The 23,901-nt window shown below is 43.8% G+C and overlaps 1 protein-coding gene and 1 long non-coding RNA gene across 2 annotated transcripts in view; both read right to left on the reverse strand.

Annotated features, from left to right (window-relative positions):
• LOC122941899 (zinc finger protein 841-like) overlaps positions 1-23,901 on the reverse strand; it is a 76,235-nt gene that overhangs the window by 7,027 nt on the left and 45,307 nt on the right. The window contains exons 5-6 of the mRNA XM_044299396.1: positions 12,287-12,481; positions 11,235-11,751 (exon numbers count right to left, since the gene is read on the reverse strand). Coding sequence (XP_044155331.1) covers positions 11,235-11,751; positions 12,287-12,481 — 712 coding nt within the window. The remainder of the gene's footprint in view (positions 1-11,234; positions 11,752-12,286; positions 12,482-23,901) is intronic.
• On the reverse strand, positions 179-23,583 carry LOC122940471. Its single transcript, XR_006390292.1, has 3 exons — positions 23,456-23,583; positions 367-510; positions 179-237 (listed from the first exon to the last, which is right to left on the reverse strand). It is a non-coding gene; the product is annotated as an uncharacterized LOC122940471 (long non-coding RNA).

The raw sequence follows: 23,901 nt of genomic DNA on the forward strand, positions 1-23,901 counted from the left end.
ACCCAGATCCCTTCATAGCGTTCCTGTATAATGTCCCAGCATTCCCAGCAGTGTCACCTCTCCAGTCAGCAGCTCAATCATCTTGTTGGTGAGTTCTAGGATCTTCTCTCTATTGATTTCCTCATGTATCAGGGGGTGAGGTGGAGGCCCCATGATTGGGCTCAGGGTTCTTCCCCATCCTTCAGACACAGGGTCCTGACAGCGCTCACTAGAGGTCTTCTTCACTACTGTGTAGTCCTGGTTATGGAGAGACACAGTAATAAATATCACTCCATACATCTCCAGAGTCCCTCACCTCTCCAGTCATGTCCATCTGTTAGTAACATAGATAAGATGATGTAATGTGACATCATCAGAATCTCTCACCTCTCCAGTAAGCCGGTAGAGGATCTCTAGGGTGAGATTTATTATACTCTTCACCATCTTGTCCCTGTCCATTCTTGTCGGGTCAATCAGGAGAAGTATCTTATATAGAAGATCTCCACTGAGCGGATCCTATATTGTAGGAACCTGAATGGAGAGAAGATGAGATGATGTAAAATCCCCCAAAAAAATCTCATGTAAAATACAATAACTGGGGATAATAAGAGGAGACATCGTGGGAGATAATAAAGTGTAGATGTTGTGTTCTCTCTTTTTATAGTGATCGAAACATGTCTGATGTCAAGCCGGTTTCATGGTATGCCACACCTTTAAATTACCCTCCAGCCAATAGAAGACGTCATCAGTGATGCCAGTATGAACAGCACGTGACCACCACTGACCATTATAGGCCTTAATGGTCAGGTGACATACATATCGCCATCAGAGCCCCAACCAATATTGTCGTTGCAGTGATGTAAAGAGACTGAAGGAGAGCCACAGGACAGCGATGGCCAGTTCGCATTGTTCGCCCGCGAATATATGCGGGCTGCCATCTTTTTTCCCCCAAGTCCGGCGAGGCACAGGTAAGCCCTTACCTGTGCGCTAGCCGATCTGAAAACAAGTGCGGTCAGTGGGAGCAGGCAGAACAACCACCGGGGGCCTTCATTGGGCTGTTCTCGGAACTGCCTGCTCCCGCTGACCGCACTTGTTTTCAGACCGGGTTGCGGCACAGGTAAGAGGGCTTACCTGTGCCTCACCAGACTTGTGAAAAAACAATGCGAACTGGCGAACAATGCGAACTGGCCATCACTGCCACAGGAGCCTCAGTGCTGGAGCAGTGGAGGATTCTACAGGTCCAATCAGTGTAATTGTAAAACGCTGCGGAATATGTTGGTGATACATAAAGATTATTATTACTATCTAGACAGACATTGGGTTGGCAGATTTGGTTTGTGGCAGCTCCTCACGACCACACAGATGTTGTAGTTTAATAGATTTATTTTTAACAAGCAGCATGAGGAAATACAGCGGTCATTAAAGGGTTTCTCCGGCATGTACTCAGGATAGAGAAAAAAAGATAACGCAGCAGCACCCTGCAACAGATAAAGTACAACAATGCCATAGTCACAAAACATATTATAGTGCAAAATGCATTTTGTACAGAACCATCTGAGCCCGTCTGCCGTGACTATGGCATTATTGTTCTTTATCTGATTTGCAGGGTGCTACTGCATTATCTTTCTCTAGGTCTTTGCCATGGCGGTGTGCACCTGCGCATTGGGAGCTGCTGACTTTCTTTGCAGATTTACAGTGCTGGAGATGTGTCACTCCCGCGAGTCGTGCACTCCTGATTAGCCTGTCTGCCCCATAGGCTGATTTTAATTAGTTTCAGTATAAAGCTGTATGGAAGCTGTCTGGCTTAAGGAGAGGTATAGAGTGGATCCAACACTCCCTGAAATTTATGGCGCATAACAGGTAGTATTTAGTGTTAGGAACCGTCTAACAGAGATCGCCTTGACGTACGGCAGAGAGACTCAGATGGTTTTGTACAAAATGCATTGGCCAAGCATCTCACTTTATAAATAAGTGTAGCATTAGCACTATAATATTTTTTGCGACTATGGCATTATTGTACTTTATCTGATTTGCAGGGTTCGGCTGCATAGTCTTTTTTTCTCTAGGGTATTGCCATGGCAGCGAGCATCTGCGTATTGGGAGGTGCTGACTAACCCCCTTTTCTTTGCAGATGTACTCAGGATAGGTCATCAATATGAGCTCAATGTAGAGGTTCAACTCCCAACACCCCTGAACAATCAGCAGGTGGCGCTTATACAGATACATGTGTATGTGGTTACACAAAATGTTTAATTACATGCTAATATGAAATTATTCAGATCCAGGTGCTGGTTTGGAAAATGTAGAATGTTTCAAATAAAGTTTGTATACAGTTGCAAGAAAAAAGTATGTGAACCCTTTGGAATGATATGGAATTCTGCACAAATTGGTCATAAAATGTGATCTGATCTTCATCTAAGTCACAACAATAGACAATCACAGTCTGCTTAAACTAATAACACACAAATAATTAAATGTTACCATGTTTTTATTGAACACACCATGTAAACATTCACAGTGCAGGTGGAAAAAGTATGTGAACCCCTAGACTAATGACATCTCCAAGAGCTAATTGGAGTGAGGTGTCCACCAACTTGAGTCCAATCAATGAGATGAGATTGGAGGTGTTGGTTACAGCTGCCCTGCCCTATAAAAAACACACACCAGTTCTGGGTTTGCTTTTCACAAGAAACATTGCCTGATGTGAATGATGCCTCGCACAAAAGAGCTCTCAGAAGACCTACGATTAAGAATTGTTGACTTGCATAAAGCTGTAAAGGATTACAAAAGTAGCTCCAAAAGCCTTGCTGTTCATCAGTCCACGGTAAGACAAATTGTCTATAAATGGAGAAAGTTCAGCACTGCTGCTACTCTCCCTAGGAGTGGCCGTCCTGTAAAGATGACTGCAAGAGCACAGCGCAGACTGCTCAATGAGGTGAAGAAGAATCCTAGAGTGTCAGCTAAAGACTTACAAAAGTCTCTGGCATATGCTAACATCCCTATTAGCGAATCTACGATACGTAAAACACTAAACAAGAATGGATTTTATGGGAGGATACCACAGAGGAAGCCTCTGCTGTCCAAAAAAAACATTGCTGCACGTTTACAGTTTGCACAAGAGCACCTGGATGTTCCACAGCAGGACTGGCAAAATATTCTGTGGACAGATGAAACCAAAGTTGAGTTGTTTGGAAGAAACACACAACACTATGTGTGGAGAAAAAGAGGCACAGCACACCAACATCAAAACCTCATCCCAACTGTGAAGTATGGTGGTGGGGGCATCATGTTTTGGGGCTGCTTTGCTGCGTCAGGGCCTGGACGGATTGATATAAAAGGAAAAATGAATTCCCAAGTTTATTATGACATTTTGCAGGAGAACTTAAGGCCATCTGTCCACCAGCTGAAGCTCAACAGAAGATGGGTGTTGCAACAGGACAACTACCCAAAGCAATTAAGTAAATCAACAACAAAATGGCTTAAACAGAAGAAAATACGCCTTCTGGAGTGGCCCAGTCAGAGTCCTGACCTCAACCCAATTGAGATGCTGTGGCATGACCTCAAGAAAGCGATTCACACCAGACATCCCAAGAATATTGCTGAACTAAAACAGTTCTGTAAAGAGGAACGGTCAAGAATTACTCCTGACCCGTGTGCACGTCTGATCTGCAACTACAGGAAACGTTTGGTTGAAGTTATTGCTGCCAAAGGAGGTTCAACCAGTTATTAAATCCAGGGTTCACATACTTTTTCCACCTGCACTGTGAATGTTTACATGGTGTGTTCAATAATAACATTGTAACATTTAATTCTGTGTGTTATTAGTTTAAGCAGACTGTGATTGTCTATTGTTGTGACTTAGATGAAGATCAGATCAAATTTTATGACCAATTTGTGCAGAAATCCATATAATTCCAAAGGGTTCACATACTTTTTCTTGCAACTGTAATCACTGTGCTTCTTTTTTGGGCTTCCCTAATGTACTTTTCAGACATATTATTCCCTGTTCCAGTTGCACAGCTAGATGCATTTCACTAAGAAGCAGGGAACATATCACTTCTGTGAAATATGCCATCACTGTATTGCGGTGATGTCCATTTGATTACTTCACACTGTTTGTTTTAAGCTCCAGACCTCACAGAAAAGATAAGGAGGAGTAAATCACACTTACAGAAAGGCAGGGACAGGGGCATTTCTAGGTTAAAACATTCAGGGCCTGGGCCCCAGATGTTCTGTCTCAGGTCCCAAATGTACTGCCTGCCAGATAGATACAACTGTATTGCTGTCCTCAGGATAAATTGGAAGAGCTGAAGGACCTGTGATGACATCACAGTCCATGAGATCAGTGCTGAAGGGAGTCGTTGAGGACCTGCAATGATATCACCATCATGTGATAAGTGAAGGAGAAGATGACACTCTGCAGTGAAGAGAAGTCCTGGGGAAGAAGCTGTGGCGAGGTCTGCTACTTGAGGAGAGTTAAGTGAAGGAAAAGATTTGGTGTCAGAGCCAGAGTAATGCTGGGGATTGTGGTTATTTAACCACCTCCCTTCACACTAACGCCAATCCGCGTCAGGACGGTGGTGCTCTCAGGTCTCGATGATGCCAATAGGAGTCATCTCGCGAGACCTGAGATTTCCTGCGTTCACGTCAGAGCCATGGGAATAAGTTTAACTACAGCCTGCCGGCAGAGATCATTGGCTGGCAGGCTGTCGATTTTTAAAAGATCCAATGAAATTAGTATATCAGACGCTATTTTGTAAATAGCGTCTGATATACCTGCTACCTGGTCCTCTGGTGGTCACTTTTGCTTGGATTGACCACAGGAGGACACAGTCAGCTCTGTAAGTAGCACCAATCACTACACATACACTGTCACTTATTAACCCCTGATCACCCCATATAGACTCCCTGATCACCCCCCTGTAAGGGTCCCTCTTCTCCGGCAGGTAGTTAGCTACTTGTTAGGTAGTTAGCACCCAGCCCACCGCACCGCAGTCACTGATTAGCGTCATCGCTGTCGCTAATCAGCACTAGTACTATAAAGTATCTATAAGTGATCAAGACTGATCGCAATCAGATCTATATCAGTACATTAGGGTCACCTTAGGCTCTACAAAAAACGCAGTGTTCGTCTGATCAGGCCTGATCTTGTACGCACACGTGCGTTAAGTCCGCCCCACCGCAGTGACAGAATATTTTTTTTTCAGATCACTGCAAAAACACTGTAAAATCGCTGCGCCGCTATAAAGATCACTTTTGAGCTTTTTTGATCTTTATTAGCGATCGCAGCTTTACTTCGCAAGCACTCCTTTTCAGTAGGCAGGTTTGCTCTTTTTCCTGGGTAGTCTCAGAGGAATACCCCCTAAATTTAGTGAGCCCAAAATGTCAAACAAGGGGTATTCCGCTGAAGAGGCCTACAGGATTATGGCCGTGATGGATGAAAGCGATGGGGACGCCTCAACCGCTGAATCCAGTGGTTCAGAATATGAACCTGTAGACAGCAGTGGCACTCTAACCGCTAGCGAAGATAACAAGGTTGAGGTCCCTGCTACGGTCAGGCGTACCTGACCCCATGTCAGTGTTCTGCATACCCCGCGTGATGATCCTCATTTGCAGCAGAGTGGTGCTAGCGCTGATCTTGTTTATGGTGCGGCACACACCAGCAGCGCAGCACATCCTGGACCTTCTACCAGCACCAAAGTATTCGGGTGTTTGGCCCGAACACATTGCTATATTCGTGTGCTTGGCCGAGCACCCAAGTATAATGGAAGTCAATGGGAGACAACCAGGCACCCCCTGCTCTGAAGAGGGGAGGGTGCCTGGTCCATTGGAAAAGGTCAGAAAGACAGAAACACCACCGAAATGGATCGGGAACACCATGGGGACGATGTCTGGATGCATCTTGGACTCCCAGGTTGCTGCTGGGAACCATGTTGTCCGAGTTGTACGCCACTTTTACAGACTGACAAAAACACGCACAAAACCCAAATCAATTTTACAGCAAAAATTGTTAGGAAACATTCTTTCCTGTATATTCAATTGCATATAAAGTGCAAGTGCTGCAATGAAATTACAAAGAAGAGGCACTCCGATGCAACCTGTATATCACATAAAGGAGGGTCTCATTCACATTGTGGTACAATTGCTCATGTAGTGGGACTTCTACACTCATAAAGCCTATGCACTAACTGAAAGGGCTGCTAAAAATTAAAAGGAACAGACACTCCAATACATCCTTTGTTACACATAAAGGAGGGCATCTTACACAGCCTTGAAAAATGATGGCCTGCTGGTTACACTCAAAAACATTTGAAGCAAAGGCCTGCTGATCTGACCATTAGGGGTGAGGCCCTGCTGCCACTTTGTTGACTCTAGATAACTTTTAGGTGATTGCATTCAGATGTCTGCCCTATCAACTTTCAATGTTCTTTTCTGCGCCTACCATGGTGATCACAGGGTAACAGGGAATCAGGGTTCCAGGCCAGAGAGGGAGCTTGAGAAAGGGATACCACATCCAAGGGAGGTCAATGGCTGAAATCTGATTGGGTGGAGAGGGTGGGGCAAGTTATTAAAGCAGAAAAATCCAAGGAAGGCAGGAGGCACGCGGCAATTACCCACCCCCGACTCGTGGAAGTAGTGACGATAAATAACAATACAGGACTCTTAAGATGCCCTGTTATTGGAATGATTAATAAAAAATTATAGGGAACGTCACTGCGGCATTTTGGATGAGGAAACGTTATACAGGAGAGGCCCTGCTGCCGCTTTGTTGACTCTAGATAACTTCTGCCTGATCGCACGTCCCTGTGATGTCCACTATCCATTTGGATATCTTCCCTATCAACTTTCGATGTTCTTTTATGCGGCTACCATGGTGATCACGGGGAATCAGGGTTCCATGCTGGAGAGGGACCTGATAAACGGCTACTACTTCAAAGCAAGGCAGCATGAGTTATGGGCCTGAAGGTGAGCTGACCTTGTAAAAGATTTTAGGTTCGGGCCTGCTGGTGAGCTGACCCTGTTAAACATTATATGCTAGTGACTGCGGGTGAGCGGACCCTGTTAAACATTTTATGCGATGGCCTGCAGCTGAGCTGACCCTCTAAAAAGTTCTATGTGAGGGCCTGCATGTGAGCTGAGCCAGTAAAAGATTTGAGTTGCGGGCCTGCAGGTGAACTTAACCAGTAAAAGATTTTAGGTGCAGGCCTGCTGGTGAGCTAAGGTGGAACTGACAAACCCAACTTGAATTAGATGGTTGCATTAATTTGCAGGTGACGGTGATACAGCTCCACAGATTGTTTAGAAAGATGCAGATGCAAACAATCTGTGGCCTTAGTCTTTTATCCAGACTCAGTCATTGTGCCACTATGTGGCCTCTTGTATTTACAATTAGTCTAAGACTACTAGTTGCCTGCTCTTGACATGTGCATATGGAGCTTTTTTGTATATTTTAAAATTTAGCTTTTATTGTTTACTTTTTTAATAATAAATAGTGAGCATTTTTATAATTTCTAACCTGCTACTTTAAAACTATCTACAGGACCCTTTTGTGTGCTCTTCTTATGTTTTTTTCTTCTTTCCCTCTTTCAACCGCTATCGTTACTGTGGCAGCAGTTATATTGCACTTGCTTACTCATAGCTAGCTGCTTTTAAGTAGCGTTTGACCTACTATGAGTCTAATGACAGCACAGTTTTTTTCCCCCTGTGCTGCCTAATAGCTGTTCAGTGTCTGTTTCTGTAGCTTTATTGCCTTGACTTGTAGCTATTGTTCGGTAGCTGTTCAATTGCTGCACTTGCAGCCTTTGGACTGTCTGCTTTCGCTCATTGATTTCATATACTATGATTCTGGTGGCGGCGCAATTGCTTGCTGGACTCCCTACTAGCTACTTAATATCTAGCTGATATCCAATGGCCGCATATTCATTATCCTTGCTGTCTTGTAGCTAGCAGCTTTTTTATCTGCGTTTGTTCTGCTGTGATTCTTATGACAGCGCTGTTTCTATCTATGCTGCCTGATAGCTGTTAAGTATCTCTTTATTTTGATACCTTTTGTAACTAGGTTACCCCTGCTGGTAACTGTTATTTGGTAGCCATACATTGACTGCACTTACTGCCTTTTGGCTATCTGCTTTCGCTCATTCAGTTTATGTATTAGAATACTGGAGACGGCGCAGTTGTTTCCTACGCTACCTTTTGGCTACTCGGTATGTCGCACACTTTTGCTGGGTTTGCTGTAGCCTAAAAATCTAAATACTGCCCCCCGACATGTTTCGCCATCTACATGGCGTCTTCAGGGCAGTCTGCACAGAGATTAGCGTGGCCAGGTAGATTTAATTCCTCCTACTCTTGTGACGTGTTCGAACACTAACCAATCATTTCGCTTCTTGTTGGATTCGTTGCCGTTACTCTTATCTCGAATGGCTGTTTGATTCGCCCTATCCTGACGTATGTGTTCACGCGATTGTTCCCTGATCTCGCGCATGAGACTAAACTAATTCGGATCTGGGGACTGACCTATTACGAATTCTAGGTACTTACGATCTTATTATACTTTCATTATTGATTTGTGTGGTTCTTTTGTTCCCCATCTATACATGTTAGATGCTTACTATAAGGGGAGATTTGTCTTATGCTTGCGTAAGTTTTAATTTTTTATCTGAGGAGTTTGTCAATCCTAAGTTCTGCGCATGTCTCTATACTTATGTATTTTTCGGTTATCATTCTAGAGTTTTGCGCATGTCTCTATACTTGGATGTTTTTCAGTTGATAACTCTGATGCTTTTTCTTTATAATGATTAATCTTGCGCTTGCTCATAACACTTAGCTTGTGTATATTAATTTAGTTTGTGTTGTGCATTTTACTTAGCTTGCATATTAGCAAATTTGTGTTTCGTGTTGTATAGGTGTTAATAATATGGTGAATATTTATTTAGTTTATTTTGAATTGTGCACTCATTGCTTGATACCTCTTTCTTAGTTTGTGTTTTATAAAAATTTTTCTCTTGAGTGGTGATCTCTATTATTTAGCCTTTATTTCGAATATTTTAATATTCATTTTTATATATATATATATATATATATATATATATATACACATTCATTTTCATACATTATTTTTATATTATTAGATTTTTTTATAATAAAAATTATTTTATGTATTGAAACAATTTTTGATAATCTAACTAGGTGTTTTTTCCAATCTTGATTTGTTACTATAATTTTATTATATATACACTTTATCTGAAACTTTATTATCTTTATTTTCCCTATAGGTCAGTCAACACTGCCGGATTCATTGGAGGGTAATATACTTTTTTTTGTTAAATTCTTATTTGGTAAATTTTTTTTAATACCATTATTTTGTTCTTCGCCATTGCTCTGTTATTGTATTTAAGCAGGTCAGAGTTCTTTTATTTCTTTTAATATTTTTGGCTTTTTCTATTATTTCTTTAATTTAATTTGATTACTTTTACAGGAACGATGCGTAGGTGAAGCTTTCATTTAGGCCTAGGGGTGAAAGGCTTTTTAATTTATATATCCAGCGGGTTTCTTCCTGCTGTAATTTTTTGTCTATATCTCCCTGTCTCGGGCCTGACTTGATTTTGGTTATCCCCCATATTTTCAAGTTGTCACTTTTACCGCTATGTTCTGCTTGTATGTGTCTAGATAATGTAGTATCAGCTTTTAGGTTAATATCACTGAAATGTTTTGATATTCTTCTCCGGAGTTCTTGTATAGTTTTTCCCACATATATTTTGGGGCAGCGGCATTGAATGGCGTACACTACTCCCATTGTTTTACAGTTTATATAGTGGGCGACTTTATACTTTTTATGATCAACCGGATTTTCAAATTCTTTACATACTAGCATCTTGCTGCAGAATTGGCAATCTCCACATGGGCATGACTCTTTTGTGGCTAGCCATGTGGTTTTCTCTGCTTGTTGATGGTTCCACTGAAAATGACTATGTACAAGCTGTTCTCTGAGGTTTGGTCCTCTTCTGTATGTTATAGAGGGATATTAAGTAATCACTTTCTGTATGTCTTCATCCAGTCTTAGGATATTCCAATATTTTTTTAGGATATTATTCACTTCTTGATGTTTAATATCGTATGTACCTATACAGCGCACTATTTTTTCCGTGCTTACTTTTTTGCTATCCTGTAATAGGTCATTTCTATCTTTTTCTTTTGCCTTCCGATATGCTTTTATGTAGCACTTTTTTTGGATATCCTCGTTCCAAGAATTTTTTATATAGTGTTTGACTTTCATGTTCAAAGCCATCCTCAGTGGAGCAATTTCTTCTTGCTCTAAAATACTGGCCTACTGGGATTCCTCTTTTCAGAGGTATTGGATGGTAACTTGACCAGTGGAGGAGGCTGTTGCTTGACGTGGGCTTTCTGTAAATTTCTGTTATTATAGGTCCATCTTCTGAAAGCCTGAGGGCTACATCAAGGAAATTTAGTCTGTTTTTGTCAATTTCACCAGTGAATTTTAATCCAATAGTGTTTATATTTAGGATTTTTACGAATTCGTAAAATTCTTCTTGTGTACCTTCCCTAAGTATTATGACGTCGTCAATATAACGACCCCAATACGTGATGTATTTGGTGAATTGACTATGTGCTTCAGTGAAGACTATTCTGTCTTCCCACCACCCTAAAAAAATTTGCGAAATTTGGTGCACATTTCGTACCCATCGCGGTACCTGTGATCTGCAAATAATAATCACCATCAAAAATAAAATAATTGTGAGTTAGTAGAAATCTTAATAGTGACAAAACAAAATCATTATGGTCCTTGTATTGGGTACCTCTTGTGTCTAGATAGTATTTCACTGCTTCTAGACCTTTTGAGTGCTGTATACTGGTATATAGCGCCTCTACGTCTAAGCTTGCTAATGATGTTCCTTTTTCCACATGTATATTTTGTAGCTTGGTTAATACATCCTTAGTATCTCTTAAATGTGATGTTAGACTAGGGACAAATGGGGATATCACTTCATCGACATCCCTTCATCCACTTATCCCTTTGCATAAGCTTTCATTTCCGGATACAATAGGTCTCCCTGGAACTGGATGTCGTCTTTTATGTATCTTGGGGATAGCATAAAATGTCGCAAGCACTGGACTCGGTTTGTACATTACTTTGAATTCCTCTTTGGTAATTACATTTTTTTCTTTTGCTTGTTGTAAGATACTCTTAAGTTCCTGTACAAATTTTGCAGTAGGATCGATCTGTAATTTTTTTATACGTATCTTTATCTTTTAAAAGCTCCATAACCATTCTTTTATACTCTTGTTTCTCCATTATTACTATATTTCCCCCTTTGTCCGACGGTTTAATTTCCAGGTTTTTATTCTCTATTAATTCCTGTAACACTCTCTTTTCTTTATTGGTTAGATTACTACCAATTTGTGACTTCTTCCCTTTCATTTTTTGTAGTTCTATAGTCACTAGATCCACAAATGTCTGTATGTTATTGTATTTGGTGAATGGTGGTGTGAATTTAGACTGGGGAGTCATAGTGGAGAATGGTGGTTTTGGTACTTGGATTTGTCCCAAATGCTCTTGCTGTAGTTCTTCTAATATTTTGACTGCTTCCTGTTCTCGTCTCATTTCTTGGGTGTCTTTTTCTTTGTTTTTAAACTCTTTGTGCAATGCTAATTTTCTTGCAAATAGGTTTATGTCTTTTACCCATGTGAAGCAGTCAAAATATGGTGCTGGTGTATACGAGAGTCCCTTTTGTATAAGTTTTTCATGTTCCGAATCTAGGATTATGTTTGATAGATTGATTACTTGCATCTCCGTTGTTTTTAGGGAAGGTGCTATGTCTTTGGCTGATATCCCCATTTGTCCTGGTCCCTTAGCTGTGCTCCCGATACTAAAAAAGACGAGGAAGCTGAAGACGGAGAAGGTAAGTGTGGGGCTATATTTGATGTCCCTATTGGTGCTTGTGCTGCCACAAATGGAAAGGATGGGGCTGAAGAGAACAGTGATGGAACTGTTTCGATTGCTCTTTCTGCACTTGTTGCTGATCCCCTCTCTATGTGCTGTGCAGTCTGTCCCCCAGATTTGTTTTGTGGGTTGCCTGCCCATTTTGATGTGCTGTTATAATTATATTTCTTTTGATACTGTCCAAATTAGTTTTTAGCTTTTCTCTTGGTGCCTAGTTTTGAGGTATTAGACCCTGAGTCAGATTCAGAGATTTCGGACTGTGAGATATCTGTATACTGGGTTGGCTTGCGATAATTGAAGTTTCCACTTCTGTAGTCTGTATTTTTTTGGGTATATACAGTATATTACCTGACTCAAAGTCTTTCCTATCTCGGTTATATTTGCAATGTTTTCTCTCTTTAATCTCCCCTTGTAAGCTTTTGATATTCCTCTGCAGATTACTTTCCAGCTGAGTGTACTCTGGATGAGTTTGAAATATTTTGATATCAACTACTTCTTTTTCTAATTGTTGGGAGATTTTTTGCATTTGTATCTTTTCGTATTCTAACAGATACGTTTGCATGCGCAACAAATTTTCTGTTAGTAGGGTTTCCCACCCTTTTATGAACTCGGGATCTTGATGTGAGTTAGGCGTTATATTTATACGTATTCCTCTATATACAATCTTCTGTTGTATATATGTGTCTAGGCTCCTTACTTCCCAGATTGACCGCACATAGCTTTTGTAAGTTTTGTTGAGTTCCTTGAACGCTTGATTTATATCCAAGATATTTATTGGTAGATTTTCTGTGGAGAACACTTGATTTGCCTCTGCTAGCGATATTTGTGTGGAGGGATGGCTAGATAGAAAGCCAGCCATTCTTCACTTGACTTGTAGCATCTATTGAATTCCTGTAGTTATTTTGGGTATTTATTTTAGGGTTTTCCCCTATACTTTAGATATATATTACACTTATATATACCCTGCACATGTAGAGGCACTTATATTGTATTTCAATTTAGTCAAAGACTACTAGTTGCCTGCTCTTGACATGTGCATATGGAGTTTTTTTGTATATTTTAAAATTTAGCTTTTATTGTTTACTTTTTTAATAATAAATAGTGAGCATTTTTATAATTTCTAACCTGCTACTTTAAAACTATCTACAGGACCCTAATGCTGCCATCTCCACAGTATGTCATCTTGCCACTAATTTTTATCACCATTTTTTTTATCACCATGCTGCTGCTGATGCTGTAATCTATAAACCCTTTTGTGGGAAGCATCAGTGGTGTCGCTAGAATTGACTGGGCCCCACAGCAAATTTTTGAATGGGGCTCCATCCCACAGTAATTTTTTAGCGACCCCTTCCTTTCATGCCGCCCCCATTCCAGTGGCTAGTAAAGATCACTCTCTCAGACCAGGGCCGGCAGCTGTTCCATCAGTTTTATACACGGTCTATACTGTCACTGTATATAATTTCATTGTGTAATACTGTTGAGGGGGCCCTGACCAAATCCTTTAGTCCTTTTCTGGGTCAGTGCCTCAAAGCTGCAGCTTCCTTTGCTTCCCTTATGGCCTCAGTCTTTTATCCAGTTATTGTGCCACAATGTGGCCTCCTCATGCTGCCATCTCCACAGTGTGTCACCTTGCCACTCATTTTTATCACCATGTTGCTGCTGATGCAGCTTAATAGGGCTTAAAGTAATCACCAGGCCCACAATCTAATTAAGGTTTTACGCAGAAAACCAAAGTAAAAAAATCGATTATATAGGAAAAATTGATTGAAAACATTCCTTCCTGTATATTTACTTGTATATAAAGTGCAAGTGCTGCCAAAAATTACAAGGAAGAGGCACTCCGATACAACCTGTATATCACATAAAGGAGGGCCCCATTCACATTGAGTTGCGGGCCTGCAGGTGAGCTGACCAAGTAAAAGATTTTAGGTGTGGGCCTGCTGGTGAGCTGACCCTGTAAAACATTATATGAGAGTGCCTGCTGCTGAGCTGACCCTCTAAAACATTAGGTGTGAGGGCCTGCTGCTGAACTGACCTTCTAAAACATTAGGGGCGAGGGCCTGCTGCTGAACTGACCCTCTAAAACATTAGGGGCGAGGGCCTGCTGCTGAACTGGCAACCTAAAACGTTAGGGGCGAGGGCCTGCTGCTGAGCTGACCCTCAAAATCATTAGGGGTGAGGGCCTGCTGGTGAACTGACCTTATTAAAAAAAAATTAGTTGAGGGTCTGCAGTTGAGCTGAGCCTATTAAAAAAATTGGGGAGTGGAGGGAATATATACAATCTGGATGAGGAGGAGGAGAAAACAAGATTCAACCATATACTCTTTTTTTGTGGCAGAAAAGGTGCATGGGAATACACTACAGTAGATTGAGTACATTATAAATGATAGATTGAAATTGTCTTTATGTTCATCATCAGCTCAGCTCTCCTCTGGTGGAGTTGAGAAGTCAGGGGCAATCCAGGCCTTGTTTATTTCAGTCAACCTGTCAGCATTGGCAGTGGACAAGCGGATACGCTTATCTGTTATAATGCCACCAGCAGCACTAAATACACACACCTCCAAGGCGTAGAGCGCAAGTTCGTGCCACGTGTCCAGCTTGGACACCCAGTAGTTGTAAGGCACTGAGGGATCATTTAGGACGCTAACACAGTCTGCTATGTATTCCTTTTACCATCTTCCAAAACTTTTCCCTCCTTGTACCGCTAGGCCGCACTTCAGGGTGAGGTTGCTGGCGGGGTGTCATGAAAGTTTCCCATGCCTTGCCTAAGGAAGTACAGACTCTGCCGCCAGCATTGTCAGATGGAAAATTTTGGAGCGATCTCTCAACAAGGATCTTTGTGTATTGCACCATTTTACTCGTCCTCTCCACCAGACGAATGAGAGATGAGAAGTTCTCTTTGTAGCGGGGGTCAAGAAGAGTGAACATCCAGTAATCCGCGTTATCTAAAATGCGTATAATGCGAGGGTCGCGGGAAAGGCTGCCTAACATGAAGTCAGCCATGTGTGCCAGAGCACAAACGGGCAAGACGTAGATGTCGACATCAGGATGACTCTCCATCTCCTCATCCTCCTCTTCTGCCCATCCACGCTGAACACATGGAATTAAAGTTCCATGGGTACTACCCTCTGTAGTGGAGGCAACCATCTCCTGCTCCTCCTCCTCTTCATGGTCCAATTTGCGCTGAGAAGACGAACTGTGGGTGGTCTGGCTATCACCCTGTGTAATGTTCTCCTCCATTTCCTCGTCTGCCACATTCAAAGCGTCTGCATTAATTGTGAGCAGCAATCGTTTGAGTAGACACAGAAGTGGGATGGTTACGCTGATAATAGCATTATCACCACTAACCATCTGTGTGGATTCATCAAAGTTTTTTAAAACCTCACAGAGATCTGCCATCAATGCCCACTCCTCGCTTGTAAATAGTGGAAGCTGACTGGAAAGGCGACGACCATGTTGCAGCTGGTATTCCACAACTGCCCTCTGCTGCTCACAAAGCCTGGCCAACATGTGGAACGTAGAGTTCCAGCACATGCTCACGTCGCACAACAGTCGGTGAGCTGGAAGCTGAAAGCCGCAAGCGCGCTGTAGCGTTGACAGACCTGCTGAAGCTGTGGACTGGACACACACGCGGCGCGCCTTCACTAGTAGCTCTGGCAAATTGGGGTAAGTTTTGATAAACCACTGAACCACTAAGTTTAAGGTGTGGGCTAGGCGTGGGATGTGTGTCAGGTTGCCGAGCTCCAAAGCTGCCACCAAGTTACGGCCATTGTCAGACACAACCATGCCTGGTTTTAGGTTAAAGGGCGAGAGCCACAGCTCGGTCTGGTCCCTTATTGCCTGCCACAGCTCAGCGGCGGTGTGCTGTTTGTCCCCTAAACAGGTCAGCTTCAGCACGGCCTACTGACACTTACCCACAGCAGTGCTACACTGCTTCCAGCTAGCGACTGATGGCTGACTGCTGCTGGAGGTGGAGGGGGAGAAGTGGGGGTTGGAGGCAGTAACATAGCTGCTGGCGGAGACCCTGATGGATGTAGGGCCCGCAATCCTGGACATGGGTAGCACCTGTGGCATCCCAGGGTACGACTCACTCCCGGCCTCCACAACATTCACCCAGTGTGCGATCAGGGAAATGTAGCGTCCCTGGCCTCAGTATCCACAAGCCTAAATGGCAAAATTTCAAGGGCCAGTAATTCAAAAGTTGTGCATTTAGTGCTATGGCCTGTAGGTGGGACATTTGGACCCTGCGCTGGGACAGGGAAGTGGATGTTGTTGCTGATGGTTCATGCGAAGGTGGGGCGAGGGGCATCCGGGCCTGCGTCTTCGACAGGGGATTGGCCAGCAGTGTGTAACACAGGGGAAGAGGAGGCAGTGGTGTGACCCGCAGACCCAGATTGTGGACCCAGGCGTTTGGCCCACTTGTTAGGGTGCTTGGATGCCATGTGGCGGATCATGCTGGTGGTGGTGAGGTTGCTAGTGTTCACGCCCCGGCTCATTTTGGGACGGCACAGGTTGCAAACTACCACTCTTTTGTCGTCTGCACTTTCCTCAAAAAAGCGCCATACTGCGGGACATTTACCCCTTGGCAAGGTAGATTTACGCATAGGGGTGCTCGGTGTAACGGTTGCCGGCCTTTTTGGAGTGGGCTGACATCTCCCTTTTGCAACCCCACTGCCTCTTACAGCCTGTTGTGGTGCTGAGGATCCCTCCCCCTCTGTACTGCTGTCCTCGTTCGGCTTTTTACCTTCCCATGTTGGGTCAGTGACCTCATCGTCAACCACCTCCTCTTCCACTTCCTCGCTCTGATCATCCTCCTGACCTGACATAATGACAACCTCAGTGATTGGTAACTGTGTTTCATCATCATCCACCTCATAAACGAATGATTGCCGTTCACCGCCGTCATCTTCCTGAGACTGTGAAGGCTCAAGAGGTTGGGAATCAGGGCACAATATCTCAGGTCCCTCTTTAAGCGTGCTGGGTGCGAGGGCCAAATGTAATAGTGGAGCTAATAAGAGCTCCTCAGAATATTAGAGTGTGGGATCACTCGTTTGGCAAGCCTCTCCATGGTGGGAGGAAAGATGATCAGAGACAGGATTTGGTTGACCAGACTCTTGGCTACAGAAACTGGACTAGGTGGAAGAGAGGGTGGTCCTTAACCGACTGGAAGCATTATCTTTAGCAATCCAACCGACCAACTGTTCGCATTGGTCCGACTTGGACAGTGTTGTCCTGCGCCGCCCAGCTAAGTTGGACATGAAGCTGGGTATGGTGGATGTTTTTTTTTTTCCTGGTGCACTGGCAGCAGGCACAGTCTCATTGTGCCCAGGGCCACAACCTCTGCGTGCACCATCAGCATCACGCCCACTTCCCCATCCATTAGTGCTGGCCTTCTTCATATTAATGGTTTTGTTACTAGATGTGGCGCAGATTTTTTTTACAGTCCGCTATAGACACAGTTTTCGGATGCAGGACAGTATATGTCACAGAAACACACAGAATATAGACACTAGATTAGGCCCAGATTATTGGAATCTGCGGTACAGTTTTCTGATGTAATTTATATTTATATTTTTTCCTATATCTGAGCCTGACAACCACACAATGTATTGAAGCGCAGATCACACAATTCACGGATTACACAGTTGACAGCAAAAATGTGGATAGATTATGGGAGAAAAAAAATAGTGTTTCCTGTATTATAAATTTTGTCCCTATATCTGGCCCTGACACACAGAAGGTATTGCTGCACAGATGTCACAAGTCACTGCAGACACGTCTCACTGACGTCACGTGCCTGCGCCGCCTGCTTCATTCATAAAGTAGGCGGCGCAGGCACGTGACAAGAGTTACGCTGCCGCCTGCCCGGCCTGCCTGAATTCTACAGAAGCGATTAGGATGTAAGGTAGTAATAGGAGTGAGGGGGCATGTTTAATAACTATTAATTGAATATGACATCTTATATAAGTATACCGGAGCGGCGGGGCTATACTACACTGACTGCACCGCCCCGCCGCTATTGCCAGCCCCCAGATCCTCCTCCCAGTCCCTCCCTGAGTCCGCGCTCGCTCCTACTTCGCAGCTTGCGATGTAAAACTGCAAGCATTAGCCCCATAAGACGCAGGGGCATTTCTCCCCCATTTTGGGGGAAGAAAAAGTGCGTCTTATGGGGCGAAAAATACGGTAATTATATTCCCCCTAAACTATAAAAAGCGAACTCTGTCAGGCAGAGCAAAGACACTGAATTTTAAAAAGGCTAATTTCCCTGGCTTAAGGGCAGCTTTTCAGAGCATAGACACCTACTGTCACGTAATAATACTGAGGATAAATGGGAGAGCTTCAAATCCACATTAAGTAATGTCTTCTATATAACGTCCCCTCCTCCAGTCCACATCTCTGAGATCTCCTGGATATGTCTTCTATATAACGCCCCCTCCTCCAGTCCACGTCTCTGAGATCTCCTGGATATATCTTCTATATAACACCCCCTCCTCCAGTCCACATCTCTGAGATCTCCGGGATATGTCTTCTATATAACACCCCCTGCTCCAGTCCACGTCTCTGAGATCTCCTGGATATGTCTTCTATATGACACCCCCTTCTCCAGTCCACGTCTCTGAGATCTCCGGGATTTTAACCTAGTCCTATCTCGGATATTATAACGCCCCCTTCTCCAGTCCACGTCTCTGAGATCTCCGGGATATATCTTCTATATAACACCCCCTCCTCCAGTCCACATCTCTGAGATCTCCTGGATATGTCTTCTATATAACGCCCCCTGCTCCAGTCCACATCTCTGAGATCTCCTGGATATGTCTTCTATATAACACCCCCTTCTCCAGTCCACGTCTCTGAGATCTCCTGGATATGTCTTCTATATAACGCCCCCTGCTCCAGTCCACGTCTCTGAGATCTCCTGGATATGTTTTCTATATAACGCCCCCTCCTACAGTCCACAGCTCTGCGATCTCCGGGATATGTCTTCTATATAACGTCCCCTTCTCCATTCCACGTCTCCGAGATCTCCTGGATATGTCTTCTATATAACGTCCCCTTCTCCATTCCACGTCTCCGAGATCTCCTATATATGTCTTCTATATAACGCCCCCTGTTCCAGTCCACGTCTCAGAGATCTCCTGGATATGTCTTCTATATAACGCCCTCTCCTCCAGTCCACGTCTCTGAGATCTCCTGGATATGTCTTCTATATAACGCCCCCTGCTCCAGTCCACGTCTCTGAGATCTCCTGGATATGTCTTCTATATAACGCCCCCTGCTCCAGTCCACGTCTCTGAGATCTCCTGGATATGTCTTCTATATAACGCCCCCTGCTCCAGTCCACGTCTCTGAGATCTCCTGGATATGTCTTCTATATAACGCCCCCTGCTCCAGTCCACGTCTCTGAGATCTCCTGGATATGTCTTCTATATAACGTCCCCCGGATCCTACAGTCCCAGCTCTGCGATCTCCGGATTAGTCTTCTATAATAACGCACCCCCTTCCTCCAGTCCACGCTCTGAGATCCTCCTGGATAGTCTTCTATAGTAACGTCCCCGTTCTCCATTCCACGTCTCCCGAGAATCTCCTGATATTCTTCCTTCTAGATAACGTCCCTTCTTCCATTCCACGTCTTCCTCGAGATCTCCTATATATGTCTTCTATATAAACGCCCCCTGTTCCAGTCCACGTCTCTGAGATCTCCTGGATCTGTCTTCTATATAACACATTCTACTCCAGTCCACGTCTCTGAATCTCCTGGATATGTCTTCTATATAACGCCCTCTCCTCCAGTCCACGTCTCTGAGATCTCCTGGATATGTCTTCTATATAACGCCCCCTCCTCCAGTCCACGTCTCTGAGATCTCCTGGATATGTCTTCTATGTAACACCCCCTGCTCCAGTCCACGTCTCTGAGATCTCCTGGATATGTCTTCTATATAACATACATACATACATACATAAGATACATAAATGAAAAAAGGAAACTAAAACAAGGAATTACCAAATTAAAAACTAAAGAAGGAAGTTATATGGAAGAAGATAAAGAACTAGCTGACTGCCTCAATGAATACTTCTGTTCAGTTTTTACAAAGGAAAATGAAGGAGAAGGACCTCAGTTAGGAAAGAAGACTAATGAATATTTTGATGCATGTGTCTTTACAGAGGAAGAGGTTCTAAGTCAACTGTCTAAAATTAATACAAATAAGTCACAGCGGCCTGATGGAATACACCCAAAGCTATTAAAAGAGCTCAGCGTTGAACTAGCAAAACCATTAACAGATTTATTTAACCAATCACTGGCAACAGGAGTCGTCCCAAAAGATTGGAAATTAGCAAATGTTGTGCCCATTCACAAGAAAGGTAGTAGGGAGGAATCGGGCAACTATAGGCCAGTAAGCCTGACATCAATAGTGGGGAAATTAATGGAAACCATACTTAAGGAGAGGATTGCGGACCATCTAAAATCCCATGGATTGAAAGATGAAAAACAGCATGGGTAAACTTCAGGGAGATCATGTCAAACTAATCTTATTGATTTTTTTGATTGGGTGACAAAAATAATAGATGGAGGAGGTGCAGTAGACATCGCTTATCTAGACTTTAGTAAGGCTTTTGATACTGTCCCACATAGAAGGCTTATCAATAAAGTGCAGTCTTTGGGCTTGGACTCCCATATTGTTGAATGTATTAGGCAGTGGCTGAGGGACAGGCAACAGAGGGTTGTAGTCAATGGAGTATATTCAGACCAAGGTCTTGTTACCAGTGGGGTACCTCAGGGATCTGTTCTGGGACCCATATTGTTTAATATCTTTATCAGCGAAATTGCAGAGGGCCTCAATGGTAAGGTGTGTCTTTTTGCTGATGACACAAAGATTTGTAACAGGGTTGATGTTCTTGGAGGGATACACCAAATGGAAAAGGATTTAGGAAAACTAGAGGAATGGTCAAAAATCTGGCAACTAAAATGTAATGCTGATAAGTGCAAGATAATGCACCTGGGACGTAAAAACCCAAGAGCAGAATATAAAATCAGTGATACAGTCCTAACCTCAGTATCTGAGGAAAGGGATTTAGGGGCCATTACTTCAGAAGACTTAAAGGTAGGCAGACAATGTCATAGAGCAGCAGGAAATGCTAGCAGAATGCTTGGGTGTATAGGGAGAGGAATTACCAGTAGAAAGAGTGAGGTGCTCATGCCGCTCTACAGAGCACTAGTGAGACCTCATCTGGAGTATTGTGCTCAGTACTGGAGACCATATCTCCAGAAGGATATAGATACTCTAGAGAGAGTTCAGAGAAGAGCTACTAAACTGGTACATGGATTGCAGGATAAAACTTACCAGGAAAGGTTAAAGGACCTTAACATGTATAGCTTGGAAGAAAGACGAGACAGAGGGGATATGATAGAAACTTTTAAATACATAAAGGGAATCAACAAGGTAAAAGAGGAGAGAATATTTAAAAGAAGAAAAACTGCTACAAGAGGACATAGTTTTAAATTAGAGGGGCAAAGGTTTAAAAGTAATATCAGGAAGTATTACTTTACTGAGAGAGTAGTGGATGCATGGAATGGCCTTCCTGCTGAAGTGGTAGCTGCAAATACAGTGGAAGAGTTTAAGCATGCATGGGATAGGCATAAGGCCATCCTTTATATAAGATAGGGCCAGGGGCTATCCATTGTATTTAGTATATTGGGCAGACTAGATGGGCCAAATGGTTCTTATCTGCCGACACATTCTATGTTTCTATAACGCCCCCTGCTCCAGTCCACGTCTCTGAGATCTCCTGGATATGTCTTCTATATAACGCCCCCTGCTCCAGTCCACATCTCAGATTTCCAGGATATGGCTTCTATATAACGCCCCCTGCTCCAGTCCACATCTCTGAGATCTCCTGGATATGTCTTCTATATAACACCCCCTGCTCCAGTCCACGTCTCTAAGATCTCCTGGATATGTCTTCTATATATAACGCCCCTCCTCCAGTCCACGTCTCTGAGATCTCCTGGATATGTCTTCTATATATAACGCCCCCTGCTCCAGTCCACGTCTCTGAGATCTCCTGGATATGTCTTCTATATATAACGCCCCCTCCTCCAGTCCATGTCTCTGAGATCTCCTGGATATGTCTTCTATATAACGCCCCCTGCTCCAGTCCACGTCTCTGAGATCTCCTGGATATGTCTTCTATATATATAACGCCCCCTCCTCCAGTCAATGTCTCTGAGATCTCCTGGATATGTCTTCTATATAACGCCCCCTGCTCCAGTCCACATCTCTGAGATCTCCTGGATATGTCTTCTATATAACACCCCCTGCTCCAGTCCACATCTCTGAGATCTCCTGGATATGTGTTCTATATATAACGCCCCCTCCTCCAGTCCACGTCTCTGAGATCTCCTGGATATGTCTTCTATATAACGCCCCCTGCTCCAGTCCACGTCTCTGAGATCTCCTGGATATGTCTTCTATATATAACGCCCCCTCCTCCAGTCCACGTCTCTGAGATCTCCTGGATATGTCTTCTATATAACGCCCCCTGCTCCAGTCCACGTCTCTGAGATCTCCTGGATATGTCTTCTATATATAACGCCCCCTCCTCCAGTCCATGTCTCTGAGATCTCCTGGATATGTCCTCTATATAACGTCCCCTCCTCCAGTCCACGTCTCTGAGATCTCCTGGATATGTCTTCTATATAACGCCCCCTCCTCCAGTCCACGTCTCTGAGATCTCCTGGATATATCTTCTATATAACGCCCCCTGCTCCAGTCCACGTCTCTGAGATCTCCTGGATATGTCTTCTATATAACGCCCCCTGCTCCAGTCCACGTCTCTGAGATCTCCTGGATATGTCTTCTATATAACGCCCCCTCCTCCAGTCCACGTCTCTGAGATCTCCTGGATATGTCTTCTATATAACGCCCCCTGCTCCAGTCCACGTCTCTGAGATCTCCTGGATATGTCTTCTATATAATGCCCCCTGCTCCAGTCCACGTCTCTGAGATCTCCTGGATATGTCTTCTATATAACGTCCCCTCCTCCAGACCATGTCGCTGAGATCTCCTGGATATGTCTTCTATATAACGCCCCCTGCTCCTGGCTTTTGTTGCACCTGAGGAAGGCCGCCCTTGAAATGCATTGTATACTAGAACCAACCCCTTGTGATTTGTATGTTATGTTATTATCTTTAGGCTTGTGTCCTGCCCCAGAAGCTGCGTCTTTACCTCCTGCTTCATGTTCTCTGGAGTTTGTAGATTAGGCTGAGTTCACACTTCAGTTATTTGATCAGTTATTTCCATCAGTTATTTTGAGCCAAAACCTGGTGCGGGAGAAAACCACAGAACAAGTGCAGATCTTCCCATTACACCTGATCTCTGAGTCGCTTCACTGCTGGTCTGGGCTCAATAACTGAAGGAAATAACTGCAGTGTGAACTGGGCCTTAAGGGCGGATGGAGCTGTGCATCTCTGTGGCTGTGGAGCCTTATATGTGTGGATGTGATGAGTGTTCCACTTACCTGGGGGCAGGCGTGTCCTCCTCTGACAACCCTTCACTATGGAGCCTCCTGGGCTGTAATTTCTACCACCATGTAGTAGTCGGGCTCCAGGCTGTGCTGCAGGAGAAGGTACAGGACCTGTGATGATGTCATGACCATGTGATCAGGTGTGGGAGGTGTCAGGCTGTGCTGCAGGAGAAGGTACAGGACCTGTGATGATGTCATGACCATGTGATCAGGTGCGGGAGGAGTCAGGTTATGCTGCAGGAGACGGTACAGGACCTGTGATGATGTCATGACCATGTGATCATGTGTGGGAGGAGTCAGGCTGTGCTGCAGAAGGTACAGGACCTGTGATTACGTCATGACCATGTGATCAGGTGTGGGAGGTGTCAGGCTGTGCTGCAGGAGACGGTACAGGACCTGTGATGATGTCATGACCATGTGATCATGTGTGGGAGGAGTCA

Source organism: Bufo gargarizans, chromosome 6 (assembly GCF_014858855.1).
Source record: "Bufo gargarizans isolate SCDJY-AF-19 chromosome 6, ASM1485885v1, whole genome shotgun sequence".
In the NCBI taxonomy this organism is placed as follows: domain Eukaryota; kingdom Metazoa; phylum Chordata; class Amphibia; order Anura; family Bufonidae; genus Bufo; species Bufo gargarizans.